This window comes from Megascapheus bottae, chromosome X (genome assembly GCF_031878675.1).
Source record: "Megascapheus bottae isolate mThoBot1 chromosome X, mThoBot2.hap1, whole genome shotgun sequence".
Lineage (NCBI taxonomy): Eukaryota > Metazoa > Chordata > Mammalia > Rodentia > Geomyidae > Megascapheus > Megascapheus bottae.
Window position 1 is genome coordinate 101,717,218 of NC_143547.1, and position 24,327 is coordinate 101,741,544.

Here is a 24,327-nt window from a genome sequence, read left to right on the forward strand (position 1 = left end):
TCTTCCTTAGCACTGTATCTGGACATATCCTGAAATGATTTCTCATCTATGAATAGGATGTTTGTAGGTATAGAAAAACAATTCTGCCATAGCACTACATGGACCCTACCAGAGTCAAAATAGGCCACGCTACAGCCAATCTGAGTCTTAATGGGATATCTAGTGATCTTTCCTACACATGAGAGGGCAGAAAGATTGTGATGTGTACTTTAAGGCCTTATCTCATTTTTCATTCTATCTCCTGTGGTTAGCCACCATGAGACAGCATCTCGTTGTCTTCTAGATTGTGAGGAAATACAAAAATTTGTGTCTCATTCAGAATAGAACTGTGACATATAAAACTGCTAAGCTGATGTCCAGACGACTTCCCCACTTGCAGAGTATCTAATAACTTCTGTGATCATTGGACCCCTTTTACATGATAATGATAATGAGGAGGTGGATGATAATGATGATAATGATCCCCTTCTAGTGTAAGGAGCCAAGTAACAAAAGGGAACTTACCCATTTTGTTATGAATTTTTCAGTTGAAAAATATATATGTTGACATATGTTATGAGACAATCTAGTTCCTATCATCCTAAAATGTAATCTCTTGACAAAGTACAAAGAGCTGAGAATACAAATCAGATGGAATTTTTATAAACAACAGAGCAACAGTTCTATCATCACTTCAGCCGAGCCTAAATTGTTGTTTAAAGATTTTGTGTAAACAATCTGAAATCAAATATGAATTCTTTATACATCAATATAGCAGAAATACTGTCTGCTATGTCAGTGCAGGTAAATAGCCCTACTTGACAACCTTTCTGTGGAAATGATTTCAAAGAATAGTGTGAAAACTTTGAAATAGTTTGACACTGTTATCAGAAAATGAGGATTTGCAGTGCCAGTATTGAGTCTAATGTAAGGCACAATGGTTTGCAGCAGGCATCAGTTGTAGTGCTCTTAACAGGAAGTTAGTAAGTTGTCTTGAGGATTTTCTTAGCTGGAATTAATGGACCCACTCCATAAAGGGGTTCTTTACTTAATACTTTAACAATTTGGAGCTGTTGTGAAGAGACTAGTACCCTGCGAGGTCCTTCAGCAGTAACCAGAAAAGTTTCTTCTCTCTTAACTATAGTTGTTCTAATGAAAAGCAGGACAATCCCAAGATACAAGCTTCATGTCTTGGCATGGACTTATTGTTTCCACATCAACTTAGAATAGAACGAGTCAGGTCTGTCTCGAAAGAGAAAATTCAAGTAGTGGAAACACACATTTTCCAGATATGAAAGGTCTTAGAGTAAGCATATGATCCACATAAAATGAAGACAGGCAGTCTACTGTGTGAGAATGTTTCACTATTTAGGTGAATTCCTAATATTAATTTAGTGCCTTCAGACACAGTCTTGGGTATCAGGTTCATCACTGTCCAAATGCAACTGACGCAAATTTTGAAGTCTAGAATATGATCGCATAGCTAGCCCTTCTTCACTGTTCCCTATTTTATTCGATTCCCCTCACCTCCACCGTGGTAGTCTTACGTAGATTTTTACTGCTTTCTTCTATATCGTTTTCTTTTAGAAAACTTTCACACCAATACTAGGTACATTAAATGAATGAATTAATCCTTACTTTGCCACTTGGGTGAAATTTTATATTTCTTCATATGATTAAAAATACTTTCAAAGTGACATGTATTCTACTGAAGAATAAAACCTCAGAGATAAGATCTGATCTTGGATGTTTTTTTACAAGTCCTGAGCTTGGGCTCAGGGCTTGAGCACTGTCCTTGGACTTTCTCAAGGCTAGCACATTACCACTTGTGCCTCAGCACCACTTCCGGCTTTTTCTATGTATGTGGGGTACCGAGGAATCGAACCTGGGTCTTCGTGCATGCTAGGCAAGCATTCTACCACTAGACCAAACTCCCAGCCCCTTATCTTGGATTTTTTAAGATCAGAGTTTCTCTCTTTCTTTCTTCTTTCCTTTCTTCTTTCCTTTCTTTCTTTCTTTCTTTCTTTCTTTCTTTCTTTCTTTCTTTCTTTCTTTCTTTCTTTCTTTCTTTCTTTCTTTCTTTTTGTCGGTCATGGGGCTTCAACTCTGAGCCTGGGCACTGTCCTTGAGCACTTCACACAAGGCTACCACTCTACTCCTTGAGCCACAGCGCCACTTCCATTTCTCTAGTGGTTAATTGGAGATGAGAGCTACATGGTTTTCAGTTCCCGGGCTGGCTTTGAACCAAAATCCTCAGATCTCAGTCTCCTGAGTAGCTAACAGATAAGAGCCACCATACCCAGCTTCTGTCCTGCTTCCTAGAATTATCCCAGCACTTTTATCTACAGCTAAACTGAGCTGCTGGGTTAAAGTTTTCACATAATCACATAGAAAACACACACAGACACAGACACACACACACACACACACATGTGCAAACACATAATTAAAAAACTAGTAGTGTTTTTTTGTGTTTAGTATCTTTAAAAATACTTAAATTGTATTTGATAGTTTGTTACTTTCATTATGACTTCAGCTCACATGTTGGAGAAAAATTATACAACCTAGAGAAAAATACTGAAAAGTAAGAAATCCAAATAATGACCATAGAGCAGAGAGTTTATTGTGTTGAAATCATGTGACCTATTCTGAAGAAATCCTAGGATGATTAGCTACCAATTTTATTCAAGGCAGTAGTCATATTCATTAGGGTTCTAATTATTAACTGTGTATGTAATACTGAAGCCAACCCACATGTGCTACAAATATGTCAAAAAATGATGATTACGGTTTCTCCCTACTCCTTTTCATTACTCAGCCCTCAGAATTTTTATTGTTAACTGTATTTCTGAGATTTTTCCTGGTTGTTAACTAGATTCTCAGATAGATATAATTATTCCCATTGTACAATGAACTAAGATCTTGAGATGTTAAGTGACTTATACTCAATTTCTCAGGTTAAATAATTTGAGAATAACCATTGATCCCTGATTGCCTCCATAAAGTAAGATTTTACTAGTTGCTTTTTGGCCATGTTTCTTCAATCTAATGAGCTTTCCAATGGAGCAGTACTTTTATCCTTTTTTAATTTTCATTTTTACTAGCATCAAATAGTTGTATACGTGTGTTTCATTTTGACATGTCTTATAGTTATACAATGTACCTTAACCATTTGGACTCTATTTTAGATTTCAAGATTTCATTAATCATGGAAAAGGGTTTTTGAGTTTAAATATCTGAAGACTATTGGCTTCAAGTAGTGGTCATAACACCTTTTTCCGTAAAGAACCAAGTAATAAATATTTCAGACTTCAATCTCTCTTGTGTCTACTCAACTTGACCACTGTAGCACAAGTACAGCCTTAGCCAACACACAATACATTATTTTCCAATAAATATTTACTTGCAAAACATGAAATCTGATTTTCACACCATGAAATAATCTTTTAAGTCTGTTTTTTATGGTACTAGGTCTTGAACTCTATCACTTGAGCCACACCTGCAGCTATGCTTTTTACAGGACAATTGGAGATGGGATCTTTAGGAGTTTTATAGTTCTTGACCTCTTGAGGAGTTACAATTACAAACATGGACCACTGAGGCTCAGCTTAAAAAAATATTCCTAGTTCCTGGACAGCGGAGAAACAGAGGAATCATTGTAGTTTGCCTGTCCCTATACTAGATGTCATGGTAAGACCACAATGCGATTCAATTCTATTTCCTGAAACTTCTAAGATGCTATCAGCAGAAAAAAGCCATTCTTTCTCAGGTCTGCATGTGCATGGCAGATTGTACAATATGTACAAGATAAGGGCTGTGAGCCCAATGGGCAATAGTGCTGTATAAGGACACAGTGGATGAATCTGGGAGGTTTATCCCTCTAGACAGTAGTATAGATTTTCAAATTGGCTGTCACTGCCACTGCTCTTGTCACTATTTTCTGAAGTCATCATTGAATCAGAAACTTTTTTGTGAGTCATGGGACTTGAACTTGGCCTGAGTGATGCCCCTGAGCTCTTCAGCCCAAGACTACCGCACTACTCTTGAGCCAAGCCCCACTGCCCATTCTCTAGAGGTTGATTGGAGATAAGAGTCTTAGGTCCTTTGTGTCCCTGTTGGCTTTGAACCTTGATCCTCAGATCTCAGCCTCTTGAGTAGCTAGGATAACAGGTGTGAGCCACGCGCCCGGCGAATCAGAAACGTTTTAAAGTATCTATGGGTTTTTTCTAAGAGGAAAAAAAAATCTGAGAATCTTTTATCTAAAGAAAACAGGACAAATGCTCTGAAAAATGTCATCAACGTCTTACCTTATCTTACCTTGCCATTACTCCAATAAATGAACGATTACTATAAAGAATACAGAATACTACATGGGAAAATCTATCATTTCTCTGAATAATTTTAAAGTAATTCTGATGAATTCCTTCCAGTTTGCTATTTCGAGAATGGCCCTTCAAGGAGTTGATAGCCAAATTACTATTCTACAGTATGAAAGACAGAAAAATTTGGATAAAAAGACAAAAGTCCATTTCTGGGTTGTGCTATTATATATCTCAAATCTCAGCTGTATGACACATTTAAAGCCATTAAAACATATCTCTTATTGACATTTGCTTTTGGTACTCAGGATGACAATAATATGTTAATAACCAGAAGACCCAAAATACTTGGGCCACAGCTAATAGAACTGTGGCTCAGGTGGTAGAGTGCCAACCTTGAGCTAAAAATCTAAGCAAGAGTGTAAGGCTCTAAGTCCAGGGCCCCAGTACCAGAACATATATACATGCATATATATATATACATAAAAATATATGTCTTTTTTATCTTCTTGGTCATGGGGTTTGAACTCTAGGCCTGGACATTGTCCCTGAGCTCTTCAGCTCAAGGCTACTGCCCTATCCCTTGGGCCACAGCCCCACTTCCCATTTTTCTGGTGGTTAATTGGAGATAAGAGTCTCTTGGCTTTGTAGTGCCCAGGCTAGCTTTGAACCATAATCCTCAGATCTCTGCCTCCTGAATATCTAGGATTACAGGTGTGAGCCACTACACTCATCTCAGAACATATATTTTTAAAAACCCACAAAACTCTCAATGAAAAGTATAACGTACAATTCCACTATGTGGCATTTACCCCACTCATCCAGAAACAAGGACATACTAAATCCACCAGCACAATGATGTTCATAATAAATGCAGTCTTGATAGAAGGAGAGGCATTAGAAACCACTAGATCCTAAACAATCATCTACAATCACTCAGGAGGTACATTTAGTTCTTTTTCATCTAATTAAACAATTGAAGCATTGTTGTTTTTATGATTTCATACACCAAGTCATATTTATGTGAGCAAGGTGTTTACATCTTGGAATGTCCAATAAGAGATGAATTTGTCTACAAAATGCAACTACTTGAAAAGTTTATCATTCTCTGCTGAGCTGATCATAAATGAACTAGGTATGACCACTATAATCATTAAATCTAGCCTCTCTCATAATCCCGTACTTTCCCTAGAGACATGTTCAGGTTCATTCGATAATAAACATACAACAAGTATATGTATATTCAGTAATAAAGGTTTAGTAAGTCAAGGAAATAGGGGAATGAAATGGATGTCTAATACTCCAAAGGTAGCTAGATAATCTTATCTTTTCCAATTAATCCTTTGACTTGTGTGTACTAGGACCTGAGAATATGCACCAAAATTTCCTTTATTGCTGGCCAAACTCCCTTGCAACTTGTCCTATGGGAAGATGGGGTAATGTTTATCACTATATCCTTTGGCTGCCTATTTCCAGAATTATACATTAAAAGTTTCATTTCCATGTTAAAAATCAGAAAGAGGTAGTTGGGATATACAATACCTGTAAGTGTTTGGACCTGCATGCCATGGCTCTTGATGTTTTCATTCCACCTAAGGAGGAGTAACTAAAGACCATGAGCTCCTTTTCAGCTATACAACATTGAGCTTTTCTTGGCCATTTCCTGAGTCACTATGGCTTACCTTCAAATTGTTCATTCCTTTTGTGACTATTTAATTGTAGTATTAATGATCTTAATTATTTCTCTAACTAAGATGATATGTTTCCTAACTAGGAATAGCCTGCATTCATTTTGTGCTTTCGTAAAATTCTTTCACAGTTCTTCTCCTGCTCCACACTGCCGTCCTATAAGACAAACAAAGCATTATCCCATTGAATAGATGAGGTACACCGATGAGGCTAAGAGTTTTTGAATGACTTGCCCAAGATATCACAGCTTGTTACTCTATTTAATGTGATTTGTGGGGGCTATTACTGTTGGCATTATTTAATACACTATCCTTTATGATTAGTAACCTGTAAGAAAACTATGTATTCTCAAGTCCTGACTGGAGATGGCATAGTTTCTGTTTATCTTCCTGATTCACTAGCTATATGGTCATGAGCATACTGTGCAAGTAATTATCTTTAAATAGTTGTGCAAAGGATTTGACAAAGCAGTTTATTTAAACAGTGCACCTTGATCAATGTTCACCCTTTTAACACTTTCATCCCCCTTCAACCCAACTATTCCCTTACTTTTCTTAGTTTTATAGTATATACAATGGTTACTTGACGGCATTCTCCCCCTTTTCCCCTTTAGTCTATAACTGTTACACCTTATAGAAAGGCACTCTAAAGCTTTCCCCATCTGGGAAATGGGGCTGGCAGCAGAACTCATTCATAGATTCTCTGTCAGCACTAAGTTTTATGTCTCTGATCCAACACTTAGTTCTTCCTATGACACTACCTACTGACCACCAATTGTATGAATAATTTACTTTTTCATTCTTAAAATTATCTTTAAGTGTTTGTACAAATGATTTGTCATTTAACAAAGCAGCTTGTGAATATAATATATCTTGACCATCCCTCCCCTAGCCACATTTTCTCTTACTCTCCTTGATGTATATTGGTTATATACTGGAGTTTTGACTGCACTCTCCCCCTATTCTTCTCTTCATTTGTGTCCTTTTTTACACTTGACACTACCCCACCCCTTTCAAATACTTACTTCTTGGCGTTCTATTTTGCTAAACTTTGGCGTTGCCTTTCTAGGGAATTGCACTATTTGAGTTCTCTCTTGAACCTACCTTATTTCAGGAAATACGATTGCATACCACTCAATGTATTCATTTATATGTTTATAAGCTAAATGTAGCTTCCACATATAAGGGAAAACAAGCAGTCTTTGTCTCTCTGGGCCTGACTTTCTTCACTTAATTTTTCTTCAGGCCTTCCCATTTCTTTTCAAATGGTATGATAGCATTCTTTCTAATGAATGAGCAAAATTCTGTTGTGTATATATATCATATCTTCTTGATACACTCAGGGGCATCTGGACTGATTCTATACCTTAGCTATAGTTGCAGATCGCATAGATACAAATTAGCATGTAGCCATTCCACACATGTACTGACAACATGTATATGAAAAAATCCTTCTGTAATGACAAGTTAGGTAGTTCTGAAAAGAATCATTCTAGACTGATATTCTTCATTTTCAAAAATGTGTTGTAAACAATTACTTGTCCAGTGTAATATGCCTGAAACTTCAAAAGAAATACCAAGATACATTTCTTTCTCTTCCGTAAGATCTTCAAAACACCCATTAGTCTCTTGAAGGCTGGTCATAAATCCTGAATTTAGTTTATCTGAAACCAACTCTAACAATTGTCTTTCCCACCAATCATTCTTTATACCAGTGTTTCTTTTTCAGACCTGAGTTAACACCTCTTGGTCTTATGTGACTGAACATGAAAGCAGGGGAGCTATGCCTTCTTTCAAGAGTTATTGGATAGACACTCTGACATGAATCTCTTTCTAACATTTGAACATAACCCCTAAAATAATGTTTCCATCTAAATCAAATTAAACACTCCATTTTTTTTCCTGCAGATATCCTTGTGCTGGTTAATGTACACTGATGGGAATACAGAAATGGGAATTTAGGACTAGCCATAGTACTAACAAGCTGTGTTACCTTGAGCAAAACAATTCAGCTTTCTGAATTTTTCCTTCATTGTCTATTAAATAAGGTGCATGGACTTTCCTTTCCTTTCTGGAAATATATTGTGAAGAAGACATAGGTGAATAAATTGTGCCTATGACTCACATGGGAATGAAGGACTGGTAGGGGAGAAAAAATACTGTATCATCAGAACAAAGGAAAGGGATTTTCTTTCTGAGATAAGGAGCTATTTCAAGCAAGCTCTGTGGAGGAATTGGGGTCTTACTGAGCTATACAAGAGAAAAATGGGATTTCCAAATAGATGAATGGAATTCTAGCCTAATAACTCAGTGTAATGGCCTGCCTAGAAAAAATAACTTTAAAAAGACTATATTGAGAACTGGGAATTGGCCTAGGGAGGCTGAGACCTGTTGGGTTTAAGATATTAAGATATAAAATCCAATTGCTCTTTAAAAAGTGTATGCCTAGAATTTTATCATAAAAAGTAGTGTTTATGCTTTACCTCAAACTTGGACTGAATGACAACAAAGTTAATATCTCTGTCAAAGCAAAAAGATTTGGTTGCCAATAAGCAATTTTAAAAGAGCTAGTTCATCACAAAAATCCAGATCACTCATACTCATCACATACCTTATCTTAGGAAAGAAAGATTTCTTATCAGGGCTGGGAGTTTGGTCTAGTGGTAGAGTGCTTGCCTAGCATGCACAAAGACCTGGGTTTGATTCCTCAGTACCACATACATAGAAAAAGCTGGAAATGATGTTATGGCTCAAGTGGTAGAGCTCCAGCCTTGAGGAAACCCAAGGACAGTGCTTAGGCATTGAGCTCAAGCCCGGGGACTGGCAAAATAATAATAATGATTTCTTATTATTACCATAGGATTACATCTCTTGGATCAAATTTTACAAGAGATGAGTCATATATATGAAGAAGTTAACATGGAGCTATTTTTCACTCAGCTCTTCAGTGGCCACTGAACTGCCCAGCAGCAGAGGGCATTCAGAGACAAGGGATGTTCACTCGCCTTTTTTGCCTTTGTCATCTGGACATCCACATCAGACTTCACCAAAAGCCATTAGAACACACAACATGTCCTGTTCTTGCCTGAGAGACTCAAAGCATTTGTCTTGAGGAGATACAATGTCACATCCCACCAACATTGTGATTGATCAGTACATTCATTGCACTTTTAGTAGCCAAAATATATAAACTACAGTCATCTCTGGAGATGCTGAACTAGTGTTCTTTCCCTTGATTTAAGGGAAAATAGAGAGTGAAGATATGTGCCGAGTATGACATAAGTATAACAGCTCAAATATCTAATTAGCTGAAAGAATCTTGGTTCCTTCTGCACCTTTGACAGAATTGCAGCTGTCATATGTTAGCTGCAATATTTTATGCTCGTTGCAAGATGTATCTGAGCATGATTTAGAAAAGATAGTTTTTTAATGTGAATGCCACTCTGATTTCTTTGCAGGATGCTTGAGGATGACCTGAAGCTGAGCAGTGATGAAGATGACCTTGAGCCTGTGAAGACCTTGACCACTCAGTGCACAGCCACTGAGCTGTACCAGGTAGGAGGAGCTTAGAGGCTGGATGTGGGCTTGAAGGAGGTGGCAAGAGGCTGTGCAAAAGGGACAGGAATTATTTCTACAAGTCTCCTATCTGTTTCTGTATTAGAGAAGGGAAAAGGCAAAGATGGATATTCTGGAATAGGTCAAAACAGATCCAAATTCCATTAGATTAAGGAACAGAAGAGCTCTTTGAAACTGCTTTGAACAATCTATTCTTCTTTACTGGTGACATAGAAACAGTGGTCATCGATATGCATGTGAGATTGTCTTTCTTGCTCTCCCATTTCTACTACTACTTGTCACTGGGTAAAATATCATTTGCATATAGCCCATATTCATTAATGTAGATATAAATTTGACTGTTCCATTCACTTTCCTGAGATGTATAACTTCACAATGCAGCTGAAAATGAAGAACCTACACGTTGCAGCTTACATGAACCTTCAGGCAAAAAGCATTTGGCAAAATATTCTGTTACCTTTTTGTCCTCTTCTGTCTTTCATTATAAGTATTTCCAGAATTTCCTAACAAATACAATAGCCAGAACATATGCTTTCATAATTTTAATGAGATTGAGCTTCTTGATTCTGAAAGGCAGTGAGCAGTATCAATGATGCCTCTCTTTGAAGGGCATTCTCAAATGTAACATCCTTCTAGGAGTACTCAGATAAGGAATGAAGATTTCCTTGCATTTTTCATCATAGTAGAAACTTGCATTTTTGAAAGTTAGATACTATATTAATGGCGAGCACAGCATGAGTGCATACTATGCTGTGCTACACTAAGCCAAATTTGTAATTGTTTCCTAGGGACTTGCTGTGTATGCTTGCTGAAAGCAAGCAGCCCACTTTTTACTTGAGCTGTCAATGACACTGTACCAATTCCTCTAAGAATTTTTATTGCATGTCTATGAAAGAATGATTGAAGGATTCATACAGGCTCTTCTGTGGCACTATACTACCCTTGTTACTTCTTCAGGCACAAGTCTTGAGTAGGAAAAGAACAATTACTTGAAGTTGATATTTGACATTACAAATGATTGAATAATGTAGGAATCAGATGAAATGTTTACAATTAACTATGTATTAACTATGTAAAAAATGAAAGGATTTTTTTAAAAAAATGGATATGAATGACATGGTTGGGACTTGATGTAGTCACACAATCTTCATTATCCATGTGATTGAATTTTTTTTAATATTTTTTATTGTAATTAATAAAAGAGTTACATGATATTTTCCAGATAGAGGGTGCCTTAATTCACATACATTGATACCCTTTCACATGTCTTGGTCCCCATTACCCTCCTCCCCACCCACCCCCCCATCTTGGTTTTCCCCCCTTCCCTATCCAATTTCGAATAACCAAATACAAATAAATCCAATATATCAGATAACAAATAAATTTTTACTTCTCATTTCCCATTGTTCTAGGCATCATACTGTGTTAATCCAACCCTGATCTTTCCTATGTAACACCTATTGCATTGATATGTTCAACGCAATTGTCCAGATCAGGCAACTGTGTTGTGATAACTCCATTTTGGTTTGGCCAGACACTGGCTGGATCCAGGGGCCAGGCTTCCTAGGAGTAGGATATATTGTATTCTCTGAATACACCTATTTTATAACACTGAACCTTATGTTTTTCTTTTGGCTAAATTTTTCTTGTTATGTTTCTTGAGATTAAAGGAACCCCTAAAATGGGGAGTTAAAGCTGGAATCAATTTTCATTTACAGCTGAGAAGCAGTTATTGATGCTGTACTTGCAGTTCGATAACAGATCTAAAGATATATAGACCTTGTGTTTTTCTTTCGATATATGGAGCCCAATCAATCTCAAATGGTTTTTTTAACAAAGACATTGTATTGGCAGGTTTATTAAAAATAATGTCTTTAAAGTTTGAAACTATCCAAAATTTGACTTGTTCTAAAGACTTCTAATATATTCAGTGTCCAAATTCTAAAACTGCCTCCCAGAAAATATTCATATGACCAGGTACCCATCTGCTTAACTCTTTCATTGAGTGAGATCATAATATTAGATTTACACAGTTCCAAACATATAGTCTGCCATCTACTTGCAGAAGACGTTTGCAATGCAGCCCAGTCAGATAAGAGCCTGGCTCTCTCATGCCCTTGCCATTTCAGATTGACATTAAAAGCAGAAGACTTTAGAAAGAGAAAGGTCACAAAAATAAAATAGATAATGCTCAAAACTACCATACGGCATGTTCATATGAATTAGACCAAAACAATAGACAATTTAATTTAGCCCATTTTGAAGCAGAGACAATCTTTTATATGACTAGAAATGTTCAATTAGTAACCAAGCTTAGCCAAAGGATTCTAGATAAAGCTTGGTGTGGTAATTCAATGCTTTAAACCCAAAGTCAAACAATTCAAAATTTCAGTACAAAAGCATTCTAATGTATTAATGTAGCTGGATATATTAATGTAGCTTTAGCTTCATTGCACCCAAATGTATTTACCTGACTAACGATTACCCTGATACTATTTCAAATTTGCACTTAATTCAAATCATACTGTTGGAGATTTCCAACTAGAAACTGGTGGCTGAGCCATGCAACTCAGACATATTCCATTAAAGAAAAAAAAACATTGCCTTCTAGTTCTTCACTGTTCTATTTCATTTTTATTCTCAGTAGATCTTTTACTATTTTCCAAACTCACTTTAATCGAGATTGTTCATTTTAATTTGATATTTCAAAGAATCGTGGGATTTTTATTTGAGCTGGTTGGTTGTTGTTGCTGTTGCTGCTACTGCTGTTACTGTGTCGTTGATGTTGTTAGGCCAGCAAATGATGTAAATTATGTACAGTTGAACACGTAAATATTCTGGAAGGTTTGAGATGTACTTCTTAAACCTATGAAACAGATTGAACTTTGAATTCATTAGGCAAACTAAATTGATAGCTTACCTGTAATGTCAAAAGTTATCTTATGAAAAAGATGCAATGCACTATTTTGCTGCTTATTAGCTGAATCTTTGAGAGTTGATCTTCTGTAGTGAATACACTCATTTGTGACTACAGATACCCTCCCCTGCTGTAAAGGTTCCTATTGTGTAGCTACAGTTCTCCCTCATCATGTCAAACAAGTTGTTACTTCCCCAAGGTTTCACCACATTTCCATTTACTTTGTTATCAGCAGAAAGGCTAGGGAAGGCCTCTTCAGTAATGACATCAATTCAGCACACACAGCAAGAGAGGTCAGCCTGTCAGAGGGAGAGAAACAGCAGATGGATTAGGATGAGAAAGGGTGCAAAACATCTTTGATAGAGTCTTTTAATGTAAACAGTTTATCTGTCATTGCTTTCATTGAAATCCCTCACAGAATGATAGCATTTGAGCTGTTAAGATTACTCAATGTAACTGAACAAAATCCATACATTGTCATACTCAAACTATCCACTAATTAGAGGATAAGAGGATATTTTAATTTATTTATTCATTAAAAACAGAAATTAAATAGGATAACATATGAGGTTAATAGAATAACATTGGCCTCCATATTCCCAGGATTGTGTTCTCCATTTGGCTGTATTAGCATGGAGTGCATTTTAATAAAAAGCTGCTTCAGGTTTGTAACAATGTGATTTTTAATATGCTCTTGGCAACTCTGTGACTACTCAGAAATCCACATGCTGAAATTTTTGCCGTAATTATGTCTTCTACTTTTAGTACCAAATATTTTGACTTGTAATCTCTATATAATAGAATGCCTTTAGCATAGCATACAGAGATGCATAGAAGACTAAATGTTTCTTATGTACTGGTTTTATGGCATAGTAATGTTCAAATCCTGGCTAATGTCCACCACATTTTATGAATCATCCATGTATGAGCATTTTGATTGTAAAACCACGGACTTTTTTGCTTAGTTTAACCCAGGACCATATCACGGAGCAGTGAAGGTATCAATAGAGAAACAAAAATGGATGTGATACATTATGTCTGAAGATACGTCTTCCATATTAAAAGGATGACCTCATTCTTTTCATTCATAATGTGAACACAGCATATATTTGCCTCTTTTAAGAAGACTGCAGTAGCAGTAGCAGCCACTGGGGGAAGTAAGGGATCTTTACATTCCCATTTGAACTCAAGTGCCAGAAAGAAGTGGCATTACCTCGTTGCCCTTTGCACTGACCTTGAGCTGGAAAAATAGCTATAAGTGATCCTCTCTCAATTCTCATTATACTCTCTGCTTGATCTAGTCCTCCTTTCTTACTTTTGGTTTTAATACCTGGTTTGAACCTGGAGGTTGCATTTTAGTCATTAGTAAGCAAGCTCTGGAAAAATATACCATGCATGCCTAAGTTTATTTGAATTTTCTAATCCTTTTAATTTATTTTTTTGCCAGTTTTGGCTTGAGCTCAGGGCCTGAGCACTGTCCTTGGACTTTCTCAAGGCTAGAGCTCTACCACTTGAGCCTCAGCACCACTTCCGGCTTTTTTTTCTATGTATGTGGTACCGAGGAATCGAACCCGGGTCTTCATGCATGCTAGGCAAGCACTTTAACCCCTAGGCCAAACTCCCGGCCCTAATCCTTTTAATTTAATCAGAGTTCTAGAATATACTTACAGAAATATGTACATCACCAGTAAATGCTGTGCAATAAAACATTTTTCTAGATTAAAAATGTATGATTTTTGGAATTTATATACTTGCTTTGAAAATTTTACTGATGTTTTGGTTTAGGTGTCAAGCGTGTCTTCTCCCCTAAATATCTACCATCCATTTGAAAAGCCACCAGACAGGCTTTAAACATAAGAAATCTTGTTCTGAATGGAAAACAGAATTTGCCTCATTCTTAAACAGCCACATTTACTTTTCTATTTATATATCAAGAGCAAAGAGAGTAAGCTTTGTAAGTAAACAGAAGAACTGTGCAAATTTTAGATTAACTGTCAATCTATGATTGCCATTCAGAATACAAGTGGATAAGCAAATAATAGCAGAACTTGTTGAGCTCTGAGGGCTCACAGCAATAATCCTAGATACTTAGAAGGCTTAGATCTGAGGATCCAGGCTCAAAGACAATTCAGGCACAAATGTATGTTACCACTCTAACTGCAATTAACCAGTGAAAAGCCAGAAGTAGAGGTATGCCTCAAGTGGTAAAGCAAGATCCTTGGGCAAAAATATGACGCAAAAACTAGATTTCCTGATTTCAGTCCTGGATATTGATAAAAGAAAAATGTCCAGAGTATATAGAACACTATAACTCATATCTCACATAGTACATTTGTCATGAAAGACAGGAATGTTTGCAAAAAAATTAATGATGCTAAACTCATTTATTTATTTATTTTTAATTTATTTTTAATTTATATATTTTGTTAACAGAAATACCAAGATCAGCCCTGAAGCTGGGCGCGGTGGCTCACGCCTGTAATCCTAGCCACTCAGGAGGCTGAGATGTGAGGATTGCAGTCCAAACCAGCTCAGGTGGGCACTAAAGTCCCTTGAGAGTATTATTTCCAATTAACCAGAAATGGAAGTGGCCAGGAAAGTGGCGTGGCCTGTGGCGCTGTGGCTCCAGGGGTAAGGCGTTAGCCGTGAGCTGAAGAGCTCATGGACAACTCCCAGGCCCAGAGTTCAAGTTCCATGACAGAAAGAAAAAGATTAAGCCTGAATCCTATATGAGCATGTGAATTTTCTTTTGTTGGGTCATGGGGCTTGAACTCTGGCCTGGGCAATGTCCCTGAGCACTCCTGCTCAAGGCTAACATACTACCCTTGAGCCAAGCCCCACTTCCCATTTTCTAGAGGTTAATTGGAGATAAGTGTCTCAGGTCCTTTTGTGTCTAGCCTGGCTTTAAACCTGGATCCTCAGATCTCAGCCTCCTAAATAGCTAGGATTACAGGTGTGAGAAACCACACCCTGCTCATGTGAACTATCTTTATTTGCATTAAAGCATAGCATGTCAGACATTTAAATCTTTATTACTCCAATTTTCTAATTTTCCCAATAAAAGAAATAGATTTTAGGCCAGGAGTTTGTCCTAGTGGTAGACTGCTTGCCTAGCATGCATAAAGACCTAGGTTCCAGTCCTTGGTACCACATCCATAGTAAGGCCAGAAGTGGTGCTATTGCTCAAGTGGTAGAGCTCTAGCCTTGAGAAAACCCAAGGATAGAACTCAGGCCCTGAGTTCCAGCCCCAGGATTGGCAAAACAACAAAAAAAATGGATTTTAGAAAACAGTCATTTAGTATTTGGCATATAGAGAATTGATATAGCCTATTTACCCAGAGTATAATGTGCTTTAGAGGGACAGAAGGCTGAACATAGTAGTACAGAATTATGTATAGGTGAAAATCAGGTACTCCCATGTATGTTTTCAATACTCATATCACTGAATATCTGCTATGCAGTATTAAATTCCTCATTTTTTGTAGAGACAGTAAGAAGTGTTCTATCATCACAAGCAACAGATTGGGGAAACCAACAGTGAATTTTCCAGTGATCAAATGCCACTTATGTTGGCCTCTGTCATAGGGGAAATAGATTCAGACCATATCTCATTTCTTCAACTTTCTCTCCATTTATAGAGATGATTAGTGTTGACAGATGACTTTGATGAGTGGAATATGTCTGTGCGCTAAAGATAGTACATTTTCTCTTAGCTTAAAAGGAATTGCCGGTTGACAAATGTATCTTGGTTAAAGAAGTTCCGTGTACCACAACAGGCAACATGAAGGGCACAAGCCATAATGGAAAACATTTTCTGAATCCTGTTGACATATTTTGAACCAAGTGCTGCAAACTGGCTGCCATGTTAGTGAGATATTCATGCAAGCGTAAATACTACCTCCTATACAGTTGCTATTCAATCATCTATGGCCAGGGCAGGCTCTTGAATAGTAAGATGAATGGGGTTGGAATTAGTTTTAATTAGTAAAAGGAAGCTAGAAAAGATTGTTTTGAGATTCAATTTCAGGGTATTGATCTAAGCTATACCCCAACCCAGATCCTCAAAACACAGGGATGTGACAAAACTAGAACCTCAGAGAGATTTACCTTACAATCAAGCACAAATAAAGAATTAGACACAGTAGAGAAATGGCAAGAGATTATGAGGACCAAGCTGGACAGTAGCTATAGAAAGAGTTAGAAAGGATATTATTTACAAACAAGGAGGAAATAACACCTCAGTCTGCCTCATATTTGTACCATGAATAGATCTTCATGTTGGGTGACAGGCTAGATCCACAGGCACATGAGCCTATACCTCAAGTCTTCTATCAGAGAACTTAAGTTCTATTTGTTTGGAAGATGAGTCTTCCAGGACATTTTTTATACCTGGAGTGCAGTGTTCAACTCATTCAGACTGTCCTGTCATTTCTGATTCAATTATCTAGAACATATTTATTGAGTGACTATTGGTGCATGACAGTTTCCTCTACCTGGGGCAAACTTCTAATTTCCTCTTTCAATAGTCACTTCCTGTCCCCATTAGATGTAGTGTAGCCCCATGTCTATGTATTCTAAAGACAGGGGTTTAAAAATATGATTGTGATGGTTTCCCTCATTTGTCATAATCAGTAGAAACCTTGGGCTCTCCTAGCAGAGATTCACAGTAGAACAAAACCAAGATACATAAGGCCATATACTATGACGCTAAATGAAAGGACCTCCAAGATATAGAAACAAAAGCCATATAATGAGTTATTGTTGTCCTTAATGTACTATGTTATCTCTCATCTCTTTTGCTGTCCCTTGGTTATCTCATATTGTTACAATATTTCACCTTGTTATCTTATATATTCTATATATGCTTAATTGGTTATTTGAAATAGGATAGGGAAGAGGGGATATCAAGATGAGCGGAGGGGGGGAGGGAAATGGGGACCATGCCATGAGAAAGGGTATCAACGTTTGTGAAGTAATGTACTTTCTATCTGGTGAATACAATGTAACCCTTTTATTAATTACAATAAAAACATATGGAAAAGAAAAAAATATGATTGTGAATTATGTTTTCATAAAGATTATAAAGGCAGAAATACAAGCAGGCATCAATGTGTTACCAGATGTGGAATAATATTTTCTCCTAATTTACCATCCTGTCTGTGTGTGCTTACTGCCAACTGAAACCTCAACCTATGTCTCTCTTGTTATATTCATTCCAGTGAATTTGAATACAGTAACTATTAAGAAATTCATTTTTATATTTGAGCAACTGTTCACAGGCTAAGTCTCTTTAGTTGATTTGACAAATCTTCTGAGTTTTGATTTGGGGCTTTCTGAATACCCCCATGATGAGTTTGTTTGCTTGTAGAGAAATATCTTTTCTGAACTTACATAATCAATGAAGTTTACACATACTTCAGAGTAGATTAGGATATAATTATGTTCTCAGCACAATTATGTGAAAATTTAAAACAAAGCAAAGCAAATTCGATTAATTATTCTGTCTTATTTCAATATTACCTAACACTAGGTATCTGAAATTATCTGTATGAATGACTTTTTTTCCTTTTTGGCAAGAAACATTGCAGAAACTCAACATATGTATTTCTACTGGTAGAATGCTAAACTAAACATAGAAGCAGGCAATGTAAAAAACTATATAAAACAATAATAATAAAATCACATATTAGTCTTCATGACAGTATTATTATTAATTATGGGACAAAAGCAGCATATGTGTGCATAGCTTTGTAAAGTGAGTCCAATAGTATAATATTTTAGGCCATCAAACTTCTCACTTTGATAAGTTTAACATATAGGAAACATATACCACCAACTATCTTTTTTGAAAATCTCAAGAGGAGAATAAGGATGTAAGTCTGGATGTAACAATTCAGTGCTATTTTTCTGAGAAGCCAAAAAGAAAAGATTTTTTAAATTTTCCATAAGTGTAGTGTACAAGTCTGTGCAATTAATGACACATAATCACTCAGAATTACCTTTCCAAAGAATTGTAAAGTTTGATCATTGCAGAGCAAATTGCTAGCAAAGCATTTTCTCCTGTTAAAATTTCCATATATATTCTGATGATAAAACTCAGTAGATTGCCACTTACTTTCCTCCTTTCCTTCTTGTTTTTGATAGCTTTACATTATGCAGTTCTTATAATACAGTATGATCGATGTGCCACTTTAGCTTAAGTTCAGCACAAGGATTTTCTTTGTAAAAGAAAAAGTTCTTATTTCTAGGGAGAGAGATTTAATGAGTGAGCAACTATGAGTCTGTTCTTAGCCTTATCATCCCTCCTGTGGAAATGAATTTGCTGCTTAGCAGGATATCCTGAACAGTACAGTGCTGGTAATGAGCGTGGAATCAGCTCATAAACACTCCTTAGAATCAGAGAACTTTCCCCCTGGCATGCAGTTTCTCAAGATGTCCCATCATGGAAAGGGCTTACCCAGAAAAGGATTCTCAAAGCCTCTTCATCCTCAAAGATATTAGTGTAAACAAATCTGAGAAGAGGGGCTCCTAAAGGAGGGATCACTGGAAAATAGGGATTAATCATTCTATTCGTCCTTGGAGCTCAAAGGGGAGGGAGCAAAGAGAGAGAAGGAAGGAGGGAGGAGAAGGGAAGGTAGAAAAAGGAGAGATATGGAAGATGGAAAGGAAGAAGGGAAGGAGGAAGGAAGGAAAAAGAAAAAAAGACAAAAAGAGAAAGGGAATAAAGAAGGTATGGAAGAAGGGATGGAGGTAAGAACAAATGGAGAAAGGGGAAGAAAGGAGGAAAGAAAATTTTAGAGCATGCACATGTGCTCCACACCCTTCTCTTAGATGCCTTACTTGTCTACCGTCAAACTCTGAAAAGATTAATAGAATAAGCCTCTGTAATTCTCCACTTCTGGGCTATAAGCATTTTACATGTGTTTCCAAACTTCAGAATCCTTCCTAAATTCTGCTTTTGTTTTGAACTTCTGACAAGAAGAAAAGATCGTACCAATACCTCTAAAATGTCATTGCAGTAACTACCTAGGGTTGACATATGTAATGTAGCCACACTCACTAAACCATTCGAGGGGTAGGGAATGTGCAAATGTATAAGACCCATGAAATCATATGGACATGATGGGATAGATGTATGATAAACCTGTAGGTTTCTGGTAAACTTCTCAACAGCTGTCTGCAGCTGTTTGGCTGTGTTGATAATTTTGAATAACCTGTGAATACTGTTATAAATATGTAACTGGCCGGTGGCAGAAGGAGGTATTCCATCCTTCCCCCACAAACCTACTATAAAACTCTTATGCCAACACCTTGTCAGGAGGCAGTCATAATGGAGATATATGTCATTTGCATAGCATACTGCAGTTCTCAATGCAGTCATCAGTGTTGACAACGAACAATTACTCCTCCTATACAAATGCCAGGAATGACTGTTTTCTTGTTTATTAATTTATTTTAACATTTCATTCTTTATATCTTTTATACTAATATACATTAACTGAATATAGGAAAGATTTACCTTATGACATTTCTATACATGCATACAAATGGACTTTGATCACACATATCCCTCTATTATATTCAGAAATGTCAGCATCTTGACAATGATATAAGTAGCAAAATTGGGACTCAAACTCAGGCTTAAACATTTAAACGGGGTATTTTCTGCTACAGCATGGCTCTCATCACAGCATGTTAGAATGTATTTCTTCACATTGCAATTTCCATCATGGTCCTTCCTCAGTGCTCAGATAAGAATCATGTTGTTAGGTAGCCAGGCTCTGTGGCTCACGCCTGTAATCCTAGCTACTAAGGATGTTGAAATCTGAAGATCACAGTTCAAAGCCAACCCAGGGAACAAAAGTCCATGAAACTCTTATCTCCAGTTAACCACCAGAAAACCAGAAGTGGTGTTGTGGCTCAAGTGGTAGAGCTATAGCTTTGAGCTGAAGAGCTCAGGTACAGTACCTAGGGCCAGAGTTCAAGCCCCATGACTGGAAAAACAAACAAACAAACACATCACATTAGGCAAATAAGACACGAAATAGGTTTTGGAAAGCATAACTATAAACCATCTGGCCTCCATTTTTCAATTCTATTACTTTAATGCATTTTTTAAAACTCAGATTTACAGGTAATCCAAATATGTTACATTCTTAATGCTTTTCAAGATACACCATCTAATTTCCTTTTAACGTGCCCCAAATTGTGTAAGATCTCAGACTGGCCCATAAGTATCTGAACCAGGATTATATTCTCATGTCTCTTCTTTCAAAAGGGGTAGGGATTTTTCTCCTTGTATAATTTGTAAACTACTTCTTTTGTGCCTTAAAGGCATATATCATTCACATGCAAAAATTAACTTATTTTTTCAAAGTCTCTTAATGTAATTAGTAGTGTAATATTGTGTTAGATATGAGGAAGATAAATGTGAACTATGTTGCATCTAGCCAAAGCTTTCTGTCATTTAGTTTGGAAATTCATATTTATAAATGTGCTGGGGAATGACATTTGCAGAGCTGACTACAGCTATGGTGATGTCAGAATGACTATGAGTTGATGTCCAAAGAAAAGTAAATTTCTCTGCATAGGCAGTTTTAATCAATAGCCATGTAACCTAGGAAAAAATATTTTGAACTTATTTTCCTATGATAGCTGGATCAAGAGTTAGATGTTTCCAAGAAACCAGTTTTGAACGTAATGATGTTCTTCCTGATCAGAAAAAAAAACTGGTATCTCATATTGTTACTGTATCTCACTTTGTTACCTGATATATCGGATATATTTGTATTTGGTTATTGGAAATTGGATAGGGAAGGGGGAAAAACAAGATGAGGGGTGGAGATAGGGGGGAGGGAAATGGGGACCAAGACATGTGAAAGGGTATCAATGTATGGGAATTAATGCACCATCTATCTGGCAAATATCATGTAACCCTTATATTAATTACAATAAAAATATATGAAAAAACTGGGTCTAATAGTTCCAAAATATGAAAGGGGGGCCATTTTCAAAAAGCATGCCTTTGACTCAAAGCTAGGTTAAGCAATGTCAGTTTAATTTTTTCTCCTCTCATCTTCTGCCAGAAGAATACTCATCCTATCCAGTATACTCTAAAGGTAACAAACTTGAACATGCTCCTCATTATTTTATGATAATCTAAATCTTGTACAGAATTTTTGTTTAAATTTCAAGAGATTGAAAAAATAAATTTATATCATGTCTACATAAACCACTAATGTGTTGTATGCTAAAATTTTGGGGCAGAAAACATGGTAATAAAAGACAGATGTGAGTATGTGTGCCTGTGTAGATTGAACAGCAGTACTCCAGGTAAAGTGAAGCTGAGAAGAATCAACCTCTTCCTTTCTCCATGGAACCTGGCAGAATCCATATGGCAAGTGGTGTTAGCATCCTCTACATGGACAGGCTCTCATGTTATACATATAGATGACAGGGGATTTAAACCAGTCATATACATATTTCTTATTTTCTCATTTTAATCTGTTATCTCGTTCCCCAACTTTATTCTTATTCTAACACTTGCCAAACTTCAAACTCACACACAGATGGTGAGAAACTGATTCCTGTCTACCAAGCCAAAGAATGTACGCAAATATCAATAGGTATTTTTCTAGCAACAGAACCTGAGGATTAATCAAAAAACTTAGATTTCGAACTCCATTCTGTAAACTTGGCAAGTGCTTCATCTTTTGATTGCTATTAACTTCTTGGGGTTAGTATGCACAGAGGAATTCAGTATGCTGAATCTCTCATCACTTGTAAGATGAAGCACAGTCAGTAGTGTTTGCTTAATCCTTCTCTTTAAAGACAGTTACCTTTGCATTCTTACATCTGCATTCTCTTCTCCTTAGCTCTTGCCTACCTCCAGTACCTGCAAGGTTCACAATGTAAAGTCATTTAATGGATTTTTTTTAAGGTTCTGAACAAGTCTGAGGTTGTCAAACTGCTTCAATGCTCTCCATATTAAATGTTGTTTCTATGGCCTGGAAAAGTCTAGGAGAATACAAGTTTGGTTCTGATTACATAATTATGCTTGAGAAATATGAAAAAAGCATCACTAAACCCCTCCAGGTGCTTAAACAGTTTGATAGACTGTAGCCATTCTGCCATCCGCGCCCCCAGCTGTGTTGCTTAGCAACATTTTAATTCCACAAGAATTGAAGGAGATGAAATCCCTGTGGAGAGAGAAACAGAAATAAGAGGGCTGTTGACAGATGATCTGAGTTGTTTCTTCTAATATACTGTGAAGATCACTAGCTCTTTTCATGAATGATAAATGGACTGTACACAGATCAATGGGTTCAGCAACAAACTGGAACCAGGCCCCATGTCTAAGGTGACACAGGCTAAGAGCCCACATATTTCCTCATCTCAGGATTTCATGTGTATTTTCTTAAAGTTTCCATATGAGAATATTGTTCAGTATTTGGTGGTTTCTTGCCCTTTTATAATGTCTGCTAGTAGGTGTGATTTTGGAAATGGACACATGGGCCTTTTTATCATAGTGAGAATATGTCCCATAGTCAATAGTCATAGTAGCATTAATGGTATTTGTTCTTTACCACAAATCTGAAGTCTATGCTATGCCTACTTCATTCCTGTGCACTTGCCATCCTGCATTGTCATTCCAGCTCAGTCAAACTTGTGGGAGATGTGGTTAGAGTGGAAGGTGGCAGGGGAAAATGTACTTGTGCACCCAAGTGACCGCTTGAATAACCTAATACAGTCCTCTCAATGCTTGTACATGTGTGAAAGTTTCACTGACACAGGAACCTACTTTCCTTGGGCAAAGATCATTGTTACTTCTGTTTCCACTCGGCAGCATTCTTCAGTTAGCTCTTTATGTTTCTGAAGAGCACTTTTTAACTGCTGATTGTTTTGGTTACTAGTTGCAAAGATTATACCTGGATAATGTTGTCTAATTGCATGTTTTCCTTCCATTCACAGGCTGTTGAAAAGGCAAAACCTAAGAATAATCCTGTAAAGTAAGTAAATTTTCTTTAGCTGAAAATGTTAGTGAACTGTGTGCATGTAAAATAAATAAAGTCACAGAAGAGATTTCAATTTTATGATAATCTCAGTTCATGACAAGTTAGAAAACAAGCAAAAACCCATGTTCTCTTGAACGTAGACCAACTTGTGTATTTCCCTGTGTCCCTGATGAAGGAATGCCCCAGAAGTTATACCCAGTTTACATGAATTAATATGTGCCCTCCATGAATCGCTGCCAAATACTATTATACTCATATTCAAAGAATACTACTTGAAGCCTTTGGGTTTTGCACATGCTAAAAAGATTACATTTTTAATTGCAAACCTTGGACCTATGACAGTCATGTAAATAGTTAAAAGTATGCCAAATGAGCTCCACTCATGTGGGGAGATGTTTCACACCAATGCTTCACTAGTCTCCTCATGAAAAGCTCATAGAAATACATTGAACTCAGGGGTTTTTTTTTCAACTAATGGAGGGCTATTTCTAAGGAATTTATGAAAAAATCTTAAATTATAAACAAGCATCTGACACATTCTGTCTCTCCCATAAGGGAAACTATCAAGTTAAGAAAGAAGACTGTCTTGTTACATATGACCAGTGGAAGAATTGCTCTATTTGCTGGGTTATTATAGGTCTAGCAATATTACATATCTAGGAAGCATATGGAATTTTAGTTCAATCAACTTCCATTATGTCTGGTACTAAATACTGAATGGGGGGCTGCATATTTTTTAAGTTTCGATGATTATGGATCAACTAATGCTAAAGACTAAGAGAGCTGCTTCTGTTGGGTGAAAGAATTGTTTCATGGCATGAGAATAGTAATCA

The 24,327-nt window shown here is 36.8% G+C and overlaps 1 protein-coding gene across 1 annotated transcript in view; it reads left to right on the plus strand.

Moving 5' to 3' along the window:
* Window positions 1-24,327, plus strand: part of LOC150041662 (AF4/FMR2 family member 2) — a 163,023-nt gene that overhangs the window by 37,371 nt on the left and 101,325 nt on the right. The window contains exons 2-3 of the mRNA XM_090327183.1: window positions 9,445-9,541; window positions 23,451-23,488. Coding sequence (XP_090183309.1) covers window positions 9,446-9,541; window positions 23,451-23,488 — 134 coding nt within the window. The 5' untranslated portion in view covers window position 9,445. The remainder of the gene's footprint in view (window positions 1-9,444; window positions 9,542-23,450; window positions 23,489-24,327) is intronic.